Source organism: Sphaerodactylus townsendi, linkage group LG15 (genome assembly GCF_021028975.2).
Source record: "Sphaerodactylus townsendi isolate TG3544 linkage group LG15, MPM_Stown_v2.3, whole genome shotgun sequence".
Classification (NCBI taxonomy): domain Eukaryota; kingdom Metazoa; phylum Chordata; class Lepidosauria; order Squamata; family Sphaerodactylidae; genus Sphaerodactylus; species Sphaerodactylus townsendi.
The window spans coordinates 14,093,819-14,108,001 of NC_059439.1; the positions used below are offsets into that span (position 1 = coordinate 14,093,819).

Genomic DNA, 14,183 nt, shown 5'->3' on the forward strand with positions numbered 1-14,183 from the left:
AAGAATACTATCCTGGAAGGGCTGGGAAGTCATGGGGATGCAGTCAGAAAAATGTTTTTGAAGAGTCAGACCTTTGCAGAGTTTGGATTTATACCAACTGCAAGGATTTTCAAAGCAGATTACAAACTCTTTCCCCTCCTTTCCCCACAACAGACACCTTATGTTGAGGTAGGTGTAGCTGAGAGAGTTCTGAGAGAACTGTAATTAGCCCAAGGTCCCCCAGCAGGTTCATGTGGAGGAGTGGGGAATCGAACCTGGTTCTCCAGATTATAGTCTGTCGCTCTTAATCACTACACCATTCTGGAAGACCCTGAAAAGGGGTAAAAACAACAGTGGCCCATATTTGAGACAACAGAATTCTGCAGGATAAGCGTTCTCTATTTAGGCAATACGGTTCTAATGTAATTGTCTGTGAAATTTTTAGGCACCTTTCTTTTCATTCCCTTCTTATACTGCATTGTTTACTATCTGAACTTCAGTGTTATCTAATTGTGAAATCCATTTTTTTTTGGATCATTGTTCCCTAATTGTGAAATCCAGTTTATGTGAAGCATTATCCTGTTGCTATTTCTCGGACTTTAGTTTGCATAATGAGTTTTCATTGCATGCATTATTCTGTGTTTTGCCTTGTCTTTTGTGACTCTGTAATCCACCTTAAGTCTCCGCAAGAATGGCACGTGAAAAATGTAGTAAATAATTTTTTTTAAGTTTGCGCTAAAAAATAGGTCAATGAGAGACTTTGGGGGACAAATCAAACTGAAATACAACCCACAAGAGGGGGAAACTGGTTTAAGCGTTGGCTGCCAATTACTGATGCCCAGAACACACGTGAAGCAACCAGGGCGTTCACCTCCAATGCAGCTTAATGCAGCAATTTTAACACTGCAAAGCCAAAAGATGACGAGTCTTGGAGAAAGAACAGCGTTAACTGTGAAAGGAGGCTCAAGAAGGATCAATTTGGGCTAGCATCCGGTATAAAATGGCCATGATGTCACTTAACCTGCTACTAACTAATGCTACGTATTCATAAATACCAAGTGTGAAAAATAAATCACCGTTAACTGCTATGAGATTTCTGGATTTGATGTTGGAGAGGGGAAGATGGTTAGTTTTTCAAGATGGTCCTGGAAAGAACAGTGTCAGTTAGAAGTGGCTCCCATATCAAACAGTTTGAGAATCCCCAGATTGATGGTTAAGAGTTCAGGGGACACAAACACACCTACAAAGGTGGCCTTACCCACAAGACACCTCTAGGTGGCATCACAGGGCAGTGCTTTGAAGGGGAAATTGACTTGTGCCTGCAGTGTGCTGTTTCCCAGCCAGGCATGGTGGTATATTTGACTCTGCTGTTTCTGGGTGAGCAAAGAAATCATAGAATCATAGAGTTGGAAGAGACCACAAGGGCCATCAAGTCCAACCCCCTGCAATGCAGGAACATACAATCAAAGCACTCCTGACAGATGGCCATCCAGCCTCTCTTAAAAAACTCCAAAGAAAGAGACAACCACCACTCTCTGAGGCAGTGAATTCCACTGTCAAACAGCCCTGACAGTCAGGAAGTTCTTCCTAATGTTTAGGTGGGATCTCTTTTCCTTCACATTGAATCCATTACTCCATGTCCTAGTCTCTGAGGCAACAGAAAACAAGCTTGCTCCTTCTTCGACATGACATCCCTTCAAATATGTAAACATGGCTATCATGTCACCCCTTAACCTACGCTTCTCCAGACTAAACATTCCCCGGCTCACTAAGCCTCTCTTCATAGGGCATGGACTCCAGACCCTTTCCCATTTTGGTTGCCCTCCTCTGGACCTGCTCCAGCCAGTCAATATCCCTCCCAAACTGCAGTGCCCAGAACTGTACACAATATTCCAGGTGAGGTCTAGCCAATGCAGAATAGAGAGGTACTATTACATCCCTCGATCTTGACACTATACTCCTATTGATACAACCCAGAATCGCATTGCTTTCTTGGCCGCCGCATCACACTGCTGACTCATATTTAGTGTATGGTTTTCTAAGACTCCCAGATGCCTTTCGCATGTAGTGTTGTGGAATGATGTAAGGGAAGGAGAGAAGGACCAGGAATTGAGCAGGGTGCTCTTTCAGCTACTAGTACAGACTAAGACCCCTTCCGCACATGCAGAATAATGCACTTTCAATCCATTTCCACAATTGATTGCAAGTGCATTTTGCCATTCCGCACAGAAAATCCAGCTGCAAAGTGCACTGAAAGTGGATTGAAAGTGCATTATTCTGCATGTATGGAAGGGGCCTGAACAGACTTGGTACATGAGCTACATTAACAACAGGGATCTCTACTGCTTGTGTCTGACGAAGGGAGCGTTGACTTTCGAAAGAATGTACCTTGAAACTCTTCTCGGTTTCTAAGGTGCTACTGGACTTGAATTTAACTGCATTAACAAAATGCAAGATTTAGTTCATGTGGAGACGACCTGATACAACTGTTGGTGGGTTTCCACACGTCAATCCACTAGAGTCAATGTCAAACATATAACAAAAGGGAATAGAGGTGGGCTCTGAATTTCAGAATTCCTGGGTTCCGTTCCCACTTTGGAAAGATGCTGAGTGGAAATGGGGCTGCCAGTTTACTGTGGGAAGAAGAAAGTTTGAAGGCATTTGCTTCAAAGGGGTCTAAGGTGCTTTCAGTTCCAGGTAGTAACGATTTCAGTTCCAGGTAGTAACAATTTCTGGGATTGGGTGTATAATTTAACCCTTTCTTTCCACCCCTCTCACTCGAGATGTGTAGGATGTCTCAGATACCCTGCCTCCCCATTCTCCTGCAAAGCTGCCAATTCAGACAGCAAACTTTTCCATTGTTCAGGGATTTAACTGAGAAAAAAGTGGCTCTTTGATTAGACCATGGATGTGGTGGAAGAAGAAGAAGTAGAAGTAGAAGTAGAAGTAGAAGAAGAAGAGTTTGGATTTATGCCCCACCTTTCTCTCCTGTAAGGAGACTCAGGGTGGCTTACAAGCTCCTTTCCCTTCCTCTCCCCACAACAGACCTCTTGTAAGGTAGGTGAGGCTGAGAGAGTTCTCAACAAACTGTGACTACCCCAACTGTCACCCAGCAGGAATGCAGGAGTGCAGAAACACTTCTGGTTCAGCCTCTGCCACTCAGGTTCAAACCCGGTTCTCCAGATTAGCATCCACCTGCTCTTAACCACTACTCTAGTGCAGGCTCTCACATCTGCACCCCTACCCTTTTAACTTTTTTTTAGTTCGAAGGAGGAAAGGGGATTGGTGGACAGTTTTCATCCTTCTTTCTGTAGGTTTTGACAGACAAAACTTCCCTTATTTCTGCCAAACTTACCTCGTAGGTACGCTTGCCAGGACACATCAGTTCAAAACAGCAATCTTTTCGGGCATCCTTGCGTAGGTAGGAAGCCAGTCCAGCACGGTAGTTCTCGATTGGGAACATGCCTTTCGGATGCTTGCCTGCACAAGATGGTAAAGGTGATTCGATGTGATACGATAAGTATTTATTCAGTCACTGACCCACAAATAGATCAAACATATACAAATGAGCAGATGATCTTCCAAAGATTAACAGTCATTCTATCACAGGGAGATAAGCTCACATTGGTTATAAAAGATAAAACATCTCATAAGTATTAATGAAAGAATCTAAGTAAATTAAAGCGAAGAAGAAGAAGAAGAAGAAGAAGAAGAAGAAGAGCTGGATTTATATCCCCCTTTCTCTCTTATAGGAGACTCAAAGGGGCTTACAATCTCCTTGCCCTTCCCCCCACAACAACAAACACCCGGTGAGGTAGGCGGGGCTGAGAGAGCTCCGAAGAACTGTGACTAGCCCAAAGTTACCCAGCTGGCATGCGTTGGAGTGCACAGGCTAATCTGAATTCCCCAGATAACAGCTCAGGTGGCAGAGCGGGGAATCAAACCTTCAGATTAGAGTACACCTGCTCTTAACCACTACGCCACTGCTGCTCCTTGTCATAACCTTGTGGCAACATAAAGGTGATTCGGGATAGGCATCACCTGAATGGCAAGTCGCTTTCTTGCTTGTTGCTGCTACTTTTTAAACCACTGGTTGATGCACAGGATGCAAAAGTGAAATGTTCTTGCACCCAAGGTGGACCTGACCTGCCTATTATCCTGGTGCCCTGACCATCAGGCTCTCATGAATCCCCACCCCTTGCAAACATCAGTGCTCACTGAGTACATGAAATACAACTCTAACTTGAAAGGTGTTTGACTAAAAACCCAATCCAGAGCGTGGCTGTGGGGGGAGCTCTGTGGCGGATGGGGACACCACAGGTAAGGTGCTGCCCCATCATCTCCAAGGGGCTTCAGTGGCACAAGACAGAACCCCCCCCCCCCATTTCCAACCCCAGCCTCCTGGAAAAATCCCACTAGAAAAAATGACTTATACCACGATTTCCTGTGGTGCAAGGCTACAGTCAGGTAGTGGGGCATTCCTGGGCTGAAATCCTGGTGGAAGACAGTGAAAGTTGGCTCCACCCCTGGGAATACTCCTGGCCTGCCCCCCATTGTGCTGGCTCTCCCACACCATCATAGCTCCCAGGCAATGGACACTTCTGGATTTGGGCACTGCAGAGCTGTGCAGTGCCCACATACCGGTGTGTTTGCTCTCTCCGCTGGTGCCCCTTAAACCAATGGGGCGGGCAAACATGCTAGCGCAGGCTCATGCTACTTCTACCACCTGGTTTTTGCCCCACCTCTGGATTGGGCTGCCCAGCAGACCCCAGTTCAATCTTGCCTAAGCTTGCATTCTCACCTTACAGCTAAGGGGAAATGTGCTCTAACTTGGATGGTCCAGGCTTCACCAATCTCACTAGATCTTGGAAGTTAAGCAGCGTTGGCTGTGGTTAGTGCTTGAGTGGGTGACAACCAAGAACATACAGGGCTGCTATGCAGAGCCAGGCAATGACAAACCTCCTCAGTTACCATGTACTGTCAAAGGCTTTCATAGCCGGACTCAACTGGTTGTTGTGGGCTTTCCGGGCTGTGTGGCTGTGGTCTGGTAGATCTTGTTCCAACATTTCGCCTGTATCTGTGGCTGGCATCTTCAGAGGGGTATCACAGAGAAAAGTGTGCTACACGCCGTGTCCAGTGAGAAGGGGATGTTTAGTGTGGTATATATTGTCCATGTCCCAGGATGGGGAACCAATCAGTAAGTGTTTGGGTGGAACTTGCTATGCAGAGGTGTGTTTGAGAGCATTGTATTGCAGGTGGGGTTTTCAGTCCATTTACATTCGTATTCACATTTACATTCCCTGCAGTAGCAACAGTGTTAGTGAATGCAAATCCTGTGTCTGGGTGGAGTTCATTGTCCATGAACCTAGCATGCTCTTGGCCTTTGATTCTGGTGTTTTTCAGTACTGGTAGCCAAGTTTTGTTAATTCAAACATTTTTAATTCATTTTTTTTTGTTAATTCAAGCATAGTAAGTTCCACCCAAACACTTACTGATTGGTTCCCCACCCTGGGACATGGATAATATATACTCAACGAAACATTCCCTTCTCACTGGAAACAGCGTGTAGCACACTTCTTTCTGTGATATACCTCTGAAGATGCCAGCCACAGATGCAGGCGAAACGTTAGGAACAAGATCCACCAGACCACGGCCACACAGCCCAGAAAGCCCACCACAACCACTCCTCAGTTACCCTTTTGCCTTGAAAACTCTACTGGTTGTCCTAAGTCAGCTATCTCTTCCCATCACTACCATCTCTTGCCATCACTACCCAGGAAACCCTGTTTCATTCTGGGCTCCCCTGTGCGCCTCCCTTTTGGCACTAAAAATCAGTTGAACTCCAGCTCTTGCCTGATCAGTGCAGGTGTGCACAGAAGTTGCCAGCATGTTGATTAAAGGGAGTGAAGTCCTCTCTCTAACTGGAGTTGTCAACACCTGTACAGCCATGCGCCTGCATTTGTACGTCATGAGAAGCTTGAGTCGCGGCTTCATCACGATTCTTGCTGCGAGAAGAGGAGGGAGTCCACCAGCAAGCTGGCTGCACGAACATTTCCCCTTCATCAAGGTTTCATTTGACTCATGAATGCAGCCGAACACAATATGTTGCCTTAGGATGCAGGGAGACAGGGAGACCCCCAGGTACATCACAGGCCAGCAGAGCAGGGAGCTGAACTCTCCACCCCTCCTCCCTTTCCGACCTAAAAGCACTTTTTAGGAAGCTATTTTTCTCCCAGCGAGAGTTGCTTCTGCCACGGAGTCCCATCAAAACAAAAACAGCTTTCCCCTCCCCCCCCTGCCCCCAGCCACTACCATCTTTCTACATTCTACAACACAGGGACTCATTTACATGCTTATTTAAAAAGATGACTATAGGTGGAATAATATGAACAAACGAAAGGTGCACTCTGTTAAGTGTAAATGTTAATGACAATAATAATAACAGTCATGGCAAATATACACGGGCACGGTAGAACTCTTGCTGCGCGGAGGCTGATGTAAATGGCTTCCTGCCACAGCCGTTACCATGTGATGAGATGTTTGGATGCAGTAGCTTCCCACGCAGATTTCCACCCCTTCGGTTACAAACAGCACCCCCCCCCCCCCGGGGGTTTCGGCACAGAGAAAATTGCCTGATTCACGTTATATGTGCTGCTGCAGAGAAACAGCTCACCACAAGGTAGCAGTTGCCACTTGAAGCAATTTAAAGCACTCTCCCATAGCTGCTCTGAATTGTGTTTCGGCTGTCAGATAACCTGTAAGGACAGGTAAAGGGAAACAGGCACTCCGCAGGATCTCTGCATGCCTCTCACTAGCAGAGGCGACAGGTGGCTGCAGGATTTCCCACAACTCAGCCCAGCAATGCAGCGGTGGAGCAAGGGGAAACTGTGCCCGGGGCACACGCGTGCCCTGTGCCCCTGCTGCGGCACTGCCTGCACCCACCCTGCCCTGGAACGCCCCAGAATGCCCCGGACACCCCGCCCCAACGATGCCCCCCGTGGCTCCGCCTGGGGTGTTGGACCCTCCATTACCGTGGTGGCGAACCTTTGGCACTCCAGATGTTATGGACTACAATTCCCATCAGCCCCTGCCAGCATGGCCAATTGGCCATGCTGGCAGGGGCTGATGGGAATTGTAGACCATAACATCTGGAGTGCCAAAGGTTCGCCACCACTGTCCCATTAGCACTACGCCACTGCAGCAATGTTTCCAAAAGTGTGCACTACTGTGATGGGGTCTGCCCTTGGTGGCCCCCCAGGAACCATAGCCACCAAAAATCATGTTGCCTCTTATACCCTCCCAGGTCATTGCAGGATAGGGTTGCCAGCTCCAGGTTGGGGAAGAACTGGAGATTTTTGGGGTGAAGCCTGAGGAGGGCGGAGTTTGGTGAGAGAAGGGACTACACTGGGGTATAATGCCATAGAGTTCACCTTCCGAAGTGGCCATTTGCTTGAGGTGAACTCATCTCTCTCGCCTGGAGGTCAGTTGTAATAGCAGTAAGATCTCCAGTCACCCCCTGGAGGTTAATTTACAATAGCATCACAAAACCCAGCAACGTGGCAGTCAAGAGTTTTGCAAGCAGACCGCAGTTGGGAGTGCTTTGATTGTGTGTCCTGCATGGCAGGGGGTTGGACTTGATGGCCCATGTGGTCTCTTCCAACTCTATGATTCTATGATCCTATGACTTTCATTCAGATAGCAGCCTGGAGTTCTATGCATGAATTCCCAGGCATGTGTGGGTCAGATCTGGATCAGTACCACAGCACATGGGGAGAAGGGGATTAAGCTTCCCCTCCTGACCATACCAACTTCCTGCCCTGAAACAGACACAAAAAGGCAGTGTGCCCTGCTGGGGAAACTTACATGTACTCAAGGTGATGCAAATTGCAAGGCAAGTTGCAGCTCAGAGGGGCCATTTCGGGTCAGGAGAACAATATGGGGTGGGGGTAGGAGTGGTGGAGAGGGTTTAGGCCCACTCACGTCATGATCTTGATTGAGAACAGCTCCCCACAAGTGTGGGAATTAGATTTCTAGGGGGAACTCTCAGACTGTCTGAAGAAAGTCTTCATGGCAGTAGGTTCCTGGGAGGTACCTTTTATAATATGGCACATACTCAAATGCAAGATTAATATTTTTTTCACAAGTACGTCGTTCCAAAAAGGAGAGGGGATCATCTTACATTCACAGTTGTTTACAGTGCCAAATTTTTTGGTATGTGTATATACTGTTTTTAAGAAGGTTGTCTTACATTCCATGTTATACAGTGTGGTAACATGTAGCAATCGCTGTTTTAAATTAAATTAATAATTTTAGAGTTTATGGGGCTGAGTTCTTAACGTTAGGTATTATTTATTAGTTGCTATTTACTCGCCCTCTTGTTATTGTATTTTATGTTGATGTTGTACACCGCCCAGAGCCCTTTGGGGATGGGGCGGCATACCAAATTGAATAAAATAAATAAATAAATAAATAAATAAAATTAATAATAATAACAATAACAACAACAATAACAACAACAATAACAACAACAATAATAATAATTTCCTAGGCCTCTGGGTGAGGCTCAAATTGTAATGAAGGCCAACAACCAGCTAAAGATCTGGCAGCTGTGAAATCTACAATAATAATAATAATAATAGAAAACTGTGTCTCCTACCTTCTCCTAATGTCCATCAGCACCCCTTTGGTGGTGGAAAGAGACATTCTGTCCTGAGCCCTAAAACTGCAACTGTTGTCCCTTTCTGTCTATGGCTGCTGCTTGTATACATATTTTTAAAAATGTGCTTTGCATTCAATCGCTCTGGACGGGGAGGCACTGTATAATCGCAGCCCATCTATCTAGGCATGCCAAATCCAGTTGGAAGTATTAGCTTCCTGTTTATATGCATCTGATGGAGCATAACTGGAAAATATTTATACACCCTGACACATGGGTTATATATGGTCACTTAGGGGAGGGTTAAAGCCCGTCTGACAACTAATGGGGGGAAAAAATGGGCCATACTTTATTTACACAGGGCCTTGTGTCCGTATTTCTCCTTTCCCTCATTCTTTACTGACAAGGACGTTAGAGCGCAACCTGGCTGTGGACTTCCTTCCTACGGCTGCATCCGAAAGGAAGCTTCTCCCAGTTGCCTCACATGCCATTTGTCACATGGCTGGGACAGCCAGGGCACTGTCGGGGTTAAAATGCTACATGTGGATGGACGGGGGCGGGAGGGGTCCAGGTTCGAATCCCTGCTTGGTTGTGAAGCTCCTTTTGAATAGGGTAAATGTCCACAATAAGTGTGGGGAGGCGTACAAGGGAATAACTACAAAAGCGGCATTGGATCTGGGGCAGCTAATTGTGGCTACCTTTTCTCAGGGTGTTTTTTCCCCTCTATAGGAGTATAGTGTCTAGATCGAGGGATGTAATTGTACCTCTCTATTCTGCATTGGTTAGACCTCAGCTGGAATACTATGTACAGTTCCAGGCACCACAATTCAAGAAGGATATTGACAAGCTGGAACGGGTCCAGAGGAGGGCAACCAAAATGGTAAAAGGTCTGGAATCCATGCCCTACGAGGAGAGACTTAGGGAGCTGGGGATGTTTAGTTGGTGACATGGTAGTCATGTTTAGATATTTGAAGGGATGTCATGTTGGTGAAGGAGCAAGCTTGTTTTCTGCTGCTCCAGAGACTAAGACCAGGAGTGATGGGTTCAAGGTGTAGGAAAAGAGATTCCACCTAAACATCAGGAAAAAACTTCCTGGCAGTCAGGGCTGCTCGACAGTGGAATGCACTCCCTCGGAATGTGGTGGAGTCTCCTTCTGTGGAGGTTTTTAAAGAGAAGCTGAATGGTCACCTGTCAGGAGTGCTTTGATTGTGTGTTCCTGCATTGCAGGGGGTTGGGCTTGTTGGCCCTTGGGGTCTCTTCCAACTCTATGATTCTTTGATTCTATGATTCCTGGAATGGCATGCAGCATAGCCCTGCATTTGAAGGGAGCATCCATGAGACAACTCTTGAGTCTTCTTCAAGCTGGATCAAATTTCATGTTAGTTAGCATTGGACCCCCCGTTAGCTCAAAAGGGGAACCACCAGGTGGCTGCAGGTAGACTATCAAGGTCTGCACCCAACATGGGGAACAGGCCAGAACTAAGCTCTGTGTTCCCCCTTTTGTTTTTTGCCGTCAAGTCACAGCTGACTTATGGAGACCCCACAAGGTTGTCAAAGCAAGGGATGTTCAGAGGAAGTTCACCATTGCCTGCCTCCACATCACATCCCAGGTATTCCTTGGAGGTCTCTCATCCAATTATATGCCAGGGTGAGGCTGAGAGTGTGTGACTGGCAAGTTTCCATGGCAGAGTAAGGATTCAACCTGGGTTTCCCAGGTCCTTATCCAACACCTTAACCACAAGACCACCCATTCTCTACTTCCTCTTCAAGCCTTATAGCAGGCTTCCTCCCCAACTTTCCTCAGCTGAGCTGCAATGTAACTTCACACCCTGGCTCACCTGAGAAATGGGAAGAAGAAGAAGAGTAGTAGTAGTAGTAGTAGTAGTTTGGATTTATGCCCCACCTTTCTCTCCTGTAAGGAGACTCAGGATGGCTTACAAGCTCCTTTCCCTTCCTCTCCCTACAACAGACACCTTGTAAGGTAGGTGAGGTTGAGAGAGTTCTGAGAGAACTGTGACTAGCCCAAGGTCACCCAACAGGAATGTAGGAGTGCGGAAACACATCTGGTTCACCTGATAAGCCTCTGCCACTCAGGTGGAGGAGTGAGGAATCAAACCCAGTTCTCCAGATTAGAAGGGAGGGAAAAGGGGGATACCCAAGTCATGGGAAGGGATGTGATTGCTAATGCAATGGAGGGAAGGGGGGAGGAATTGACAACACAGGGGCATGGCATGTGAATGCCATTCCTGTTTGCTTCTAGGCAGCAGGGGTAAGTTTTCATGCTTCATGTGAATGCAGTTTCTGTAATCCTATGCTGACCCTGCTCCTCTGATGCGATGCCCTGGAATTTCACAGTCCTGTTCTTTGCCCACTCAGTTCTGCACTCATGATGGGTTAGATCATCAACAGAACCCTCCTTCGTTCCTTCTAAATGCAATTGGTTGGTGTGCTGAAAATACTGAAGATGCAGATGGGTGAGAAGATGTGTGCCTGAGAGAATGGGACGGTAGCTTACTTTTTTCATTTGCATAGTAGTAGAAGGTCACCTGGTCGAGGACGCACCATCGCTTCTGCCATTCTGAACCAAAGATTTTAGGGTCTGCAAACAGAAAAAGGGACAAAAGGACAAAATGAGTCTGTGGAGCAACGACTGGGAAAGAAGCAGCAATTTGACAATCCCACTAGATTGTGTGTGCGTTAAGGGCAGCCGAGTCGCTTCCAACTCAGGGCGACACTAGGAATCGATGTCCTCTGAAATGTCCTGTTGCTAACAGCTTGCTCAGGTCTTGCAAACTTTTAGAGTCGATCCATCTTAAGGTGAGGCTCTCTCTTTTCTTACAGCCTTCAAATTTCCCTAATGTTATTGTCTTTTCCAGTGAGTTCTGTCTTTTCACAATGTGAACTTAGTGTGGCAGTCAATTCAATCCAAAGGGTGTGTGTGTGTGTGTGTGTGTGTGTGTGTGTGTGTGTGTGTGTGTGTGTGTGTGTGTGTGTGTGTGTGAATGAAGCCTTGGAAGTGGCATGAGCTTGTGCCAACTCTGGTGCCCACTCTGCCAGCATAAGGGGAGAATATGCCAGCAAAGAAACTATTATGACAGCGGCAGGAACCTGGAAGCTGTTGTATGCACCAGCACCCCTCCACTGCAGGAGTCAGTGCTGGTATGGGGGCAGTCTGGGGCATTCCTGGGGGTGGAGCCAACTTCAGTCTGCCCCCAGTGCAGTTTTGACTAGGGAACAATCCCTTTTTGCAGTGCAGATTTACACCACTAAAGAGGGTGGCGTAAGTATTCCCAGTGATGGGCTTCCCCAGGAAAGAAGAGATTTTGCCTTCTTCTCTCCTGGCACCCAATTGCCTCTTTGGACATGGTGCCATCCATGTGCCATTCCCTGTATACCACCACACAGGTTGTTACCATCACTATGTTCAATCCCCTTCTGCCGGGGGGGGGGGGCGGCGGGGGGGGGGGGGTTTGAAGGTTTCTCTTGAGTCGCCATCTACTGCTATGTTGTTATGATTGTGCTATGTTTTAACTATTCATAGTTTTAGTTATTTAATTGTAATTATGTGATCTAACGGTATTTTATTTTTGCACACCGCCCAGAGCCCTTCGGGGGTAGGCAGTATAACAAGTTAATCAATCAATCAATCAATCAATCAATCAATCAATCAATCAATCAATCAATCAATCAATCAATCAATCAATCAATCAATCAATCAATCAATCAATCCTTGGCTGCCTCTCAGCCTCAGCCTCTTCCCCTTTGGATTGGACTGTCATTTTAGCTTGTAGGGAGAGTTAAGTCTTGATTTGATCTAGAACTTGATGATCTGGGGATTTTTTGGGTGGTCCCTGGTATCATCAACAGTCTCTTCCAGCACCACATTTCAAACGAGTCAACCAGATTTCAAAGAAATAGCTCCTCTGAAAATCAAAGTCCTTTATTTGTTGTTGTTTAACTACCCTTCTCTGGTGTTTCATTTGTGCCCATGGTGTGCAAGGTGCACCAATTGGACTGCCCATCTCAGCTGTCCCATAAATACTCTGATGTTTCTCAGGAAACAATTTGATTCTGAAGTTCATGGTGGACAGGTGTTACATCAGCTATACACAAGAGATGGATATGTAATCTGCTATATTATTTGCTACTGTAAAAGAACAGAAAATGGTGCTGAGACTCAGGTCTCTCCCCCTTGAAAATAAACTGTCTACCTGTCTCTTTGTCAAGAATGAGGTTCCTGTTCCCATGTTTTTAAAGTGAGACGGCAGAGGAAACAAGGTATGCTTTCAGAGTGAATGTGTATTCTGTATTCAGGTATTTCTACTGGCATTCAAAATGCTGGTTAAGAAGGTACCCAGAGACTTGCTCCGGATCTTGCAATTTAGGACACTAAGGCCATTTCCGCACAGTCAAAATGTCCTGGGTTGAGCAAGAAAAATATCCCTGTGCAGCCAAGAATTCTGCATGGTTCCCTGTGCTAAAGTAGGCCTGCCCCAGTGTTGCCCTGTAATATTTCCCTTACCCTGGCATTTTTTTAAAATCGCCAGTTTGGAGGTTCCTTTAAAAAATCTTGATCCTGCTTGTGCCTGCTACTGTGCAAAAACCAATTGGGAGCAGGACAGGTTTATTTTTCCCACCCAGCCACCTGATCTCCCCACCTGACGTTCATTCAAGCTGCCACTCAAAAACAACAGCCAATCAGAATGCAGGACATCGGGCATGCTCAGTTATGGTTCTTAAGTAAATACAGAAAGTCCTGGGCTCGTGCACAAAGAAGCTGGAGTATTTCCTCCCAGTTTTCAATGGATTCCTTCAAAAAATGGGCAGTTGTGTGGACAGACACCCTGGGACAAAATAGACTAAGCTTTAGAAAAAAAATGGTGGTACACAGGTATAATTTTGCCTGCGGAAACTGCCAAAGACAATACCAGGATGGAATGTGAACTGACAGATCGAGGATGGTTGGGAGAAGGTTTACCTCTGGATCTCTTTTCCAAGTATCCTTGTTTCAAAACAAGTCCCACCTCCGGAGGGGCCTTTGGCCAGCTGTACTCAGCTCCTAAAGAGAATAGTTTTGGATTAAATATGGGAAATGACAGTTTCCTGTTCAACGACTGACCCAAGACAATATATCCAGGAAACAAGAATGGCATTTTGAACACAGCTTCAGTGCCTATGGCCCAAAGTGAACACAGAGGAACCTACTGCGAAATGCTCTCATGTGGTCATGCCCTAAATCCAACACACTGATCAATCCATTAGATAGGTAGCACAGTATAGTGATTAGAATGCCAAACTAGGATCTTGGAGATCTGGGTTCAGATCCTTACTTGGGTATGGAAGTTTGCTGGGGGACTTCAAGGCAGACACTGTCTCTAAGGCTAACCCTCCTGAACATGGTTGTTGCAAAGACAGAATGGAGTAGCTACTATCTCCCATTGGGGAGCAAAACAGAATATGAGTAAATAAGTAAAAATCAGTGGGTCACTTGGTTCACACACATTGATGTCATACCAGCACTGCATTTCCAAATGTTTGCATGGTACAG

The 14,183-nt window shown here is 46.3% G+C and overlaps 1 protein-coding gene across 1 annotated transcript in view; it reads right to left on the reverse strand.

Annotated features, from left to right (window-relative positions):
* The window catches only part of SKAP1 (src kinase associated phosphoprotein 1), a 125,111-nt gene extending 111,323 nt beyond the window's left edge, over positions 1-13,788 (reverse strand). Inside the window, exons 1-3 of the mRNA XM_048516442.1 lie at positions 13,614-13,788; positions 11,151-11,234; positions 3,335-3,459 (exon numbers count right to left, since the gene is read on the reverse strand). Of these exons, the coding sequence (XP_048372399.1) occupies positions 3,335-3,459; positions 11,151-11,234; positions 13,614-13,788 (384 nt within the window). The remainder of the gene's footprint in view (positions 1-3,334; positions 3,460-11,150; positions 11,235-13,613) is intronic.
* Between the last annotated feature and the right edge of the window lie 395 nt (positions 13,789-14,183).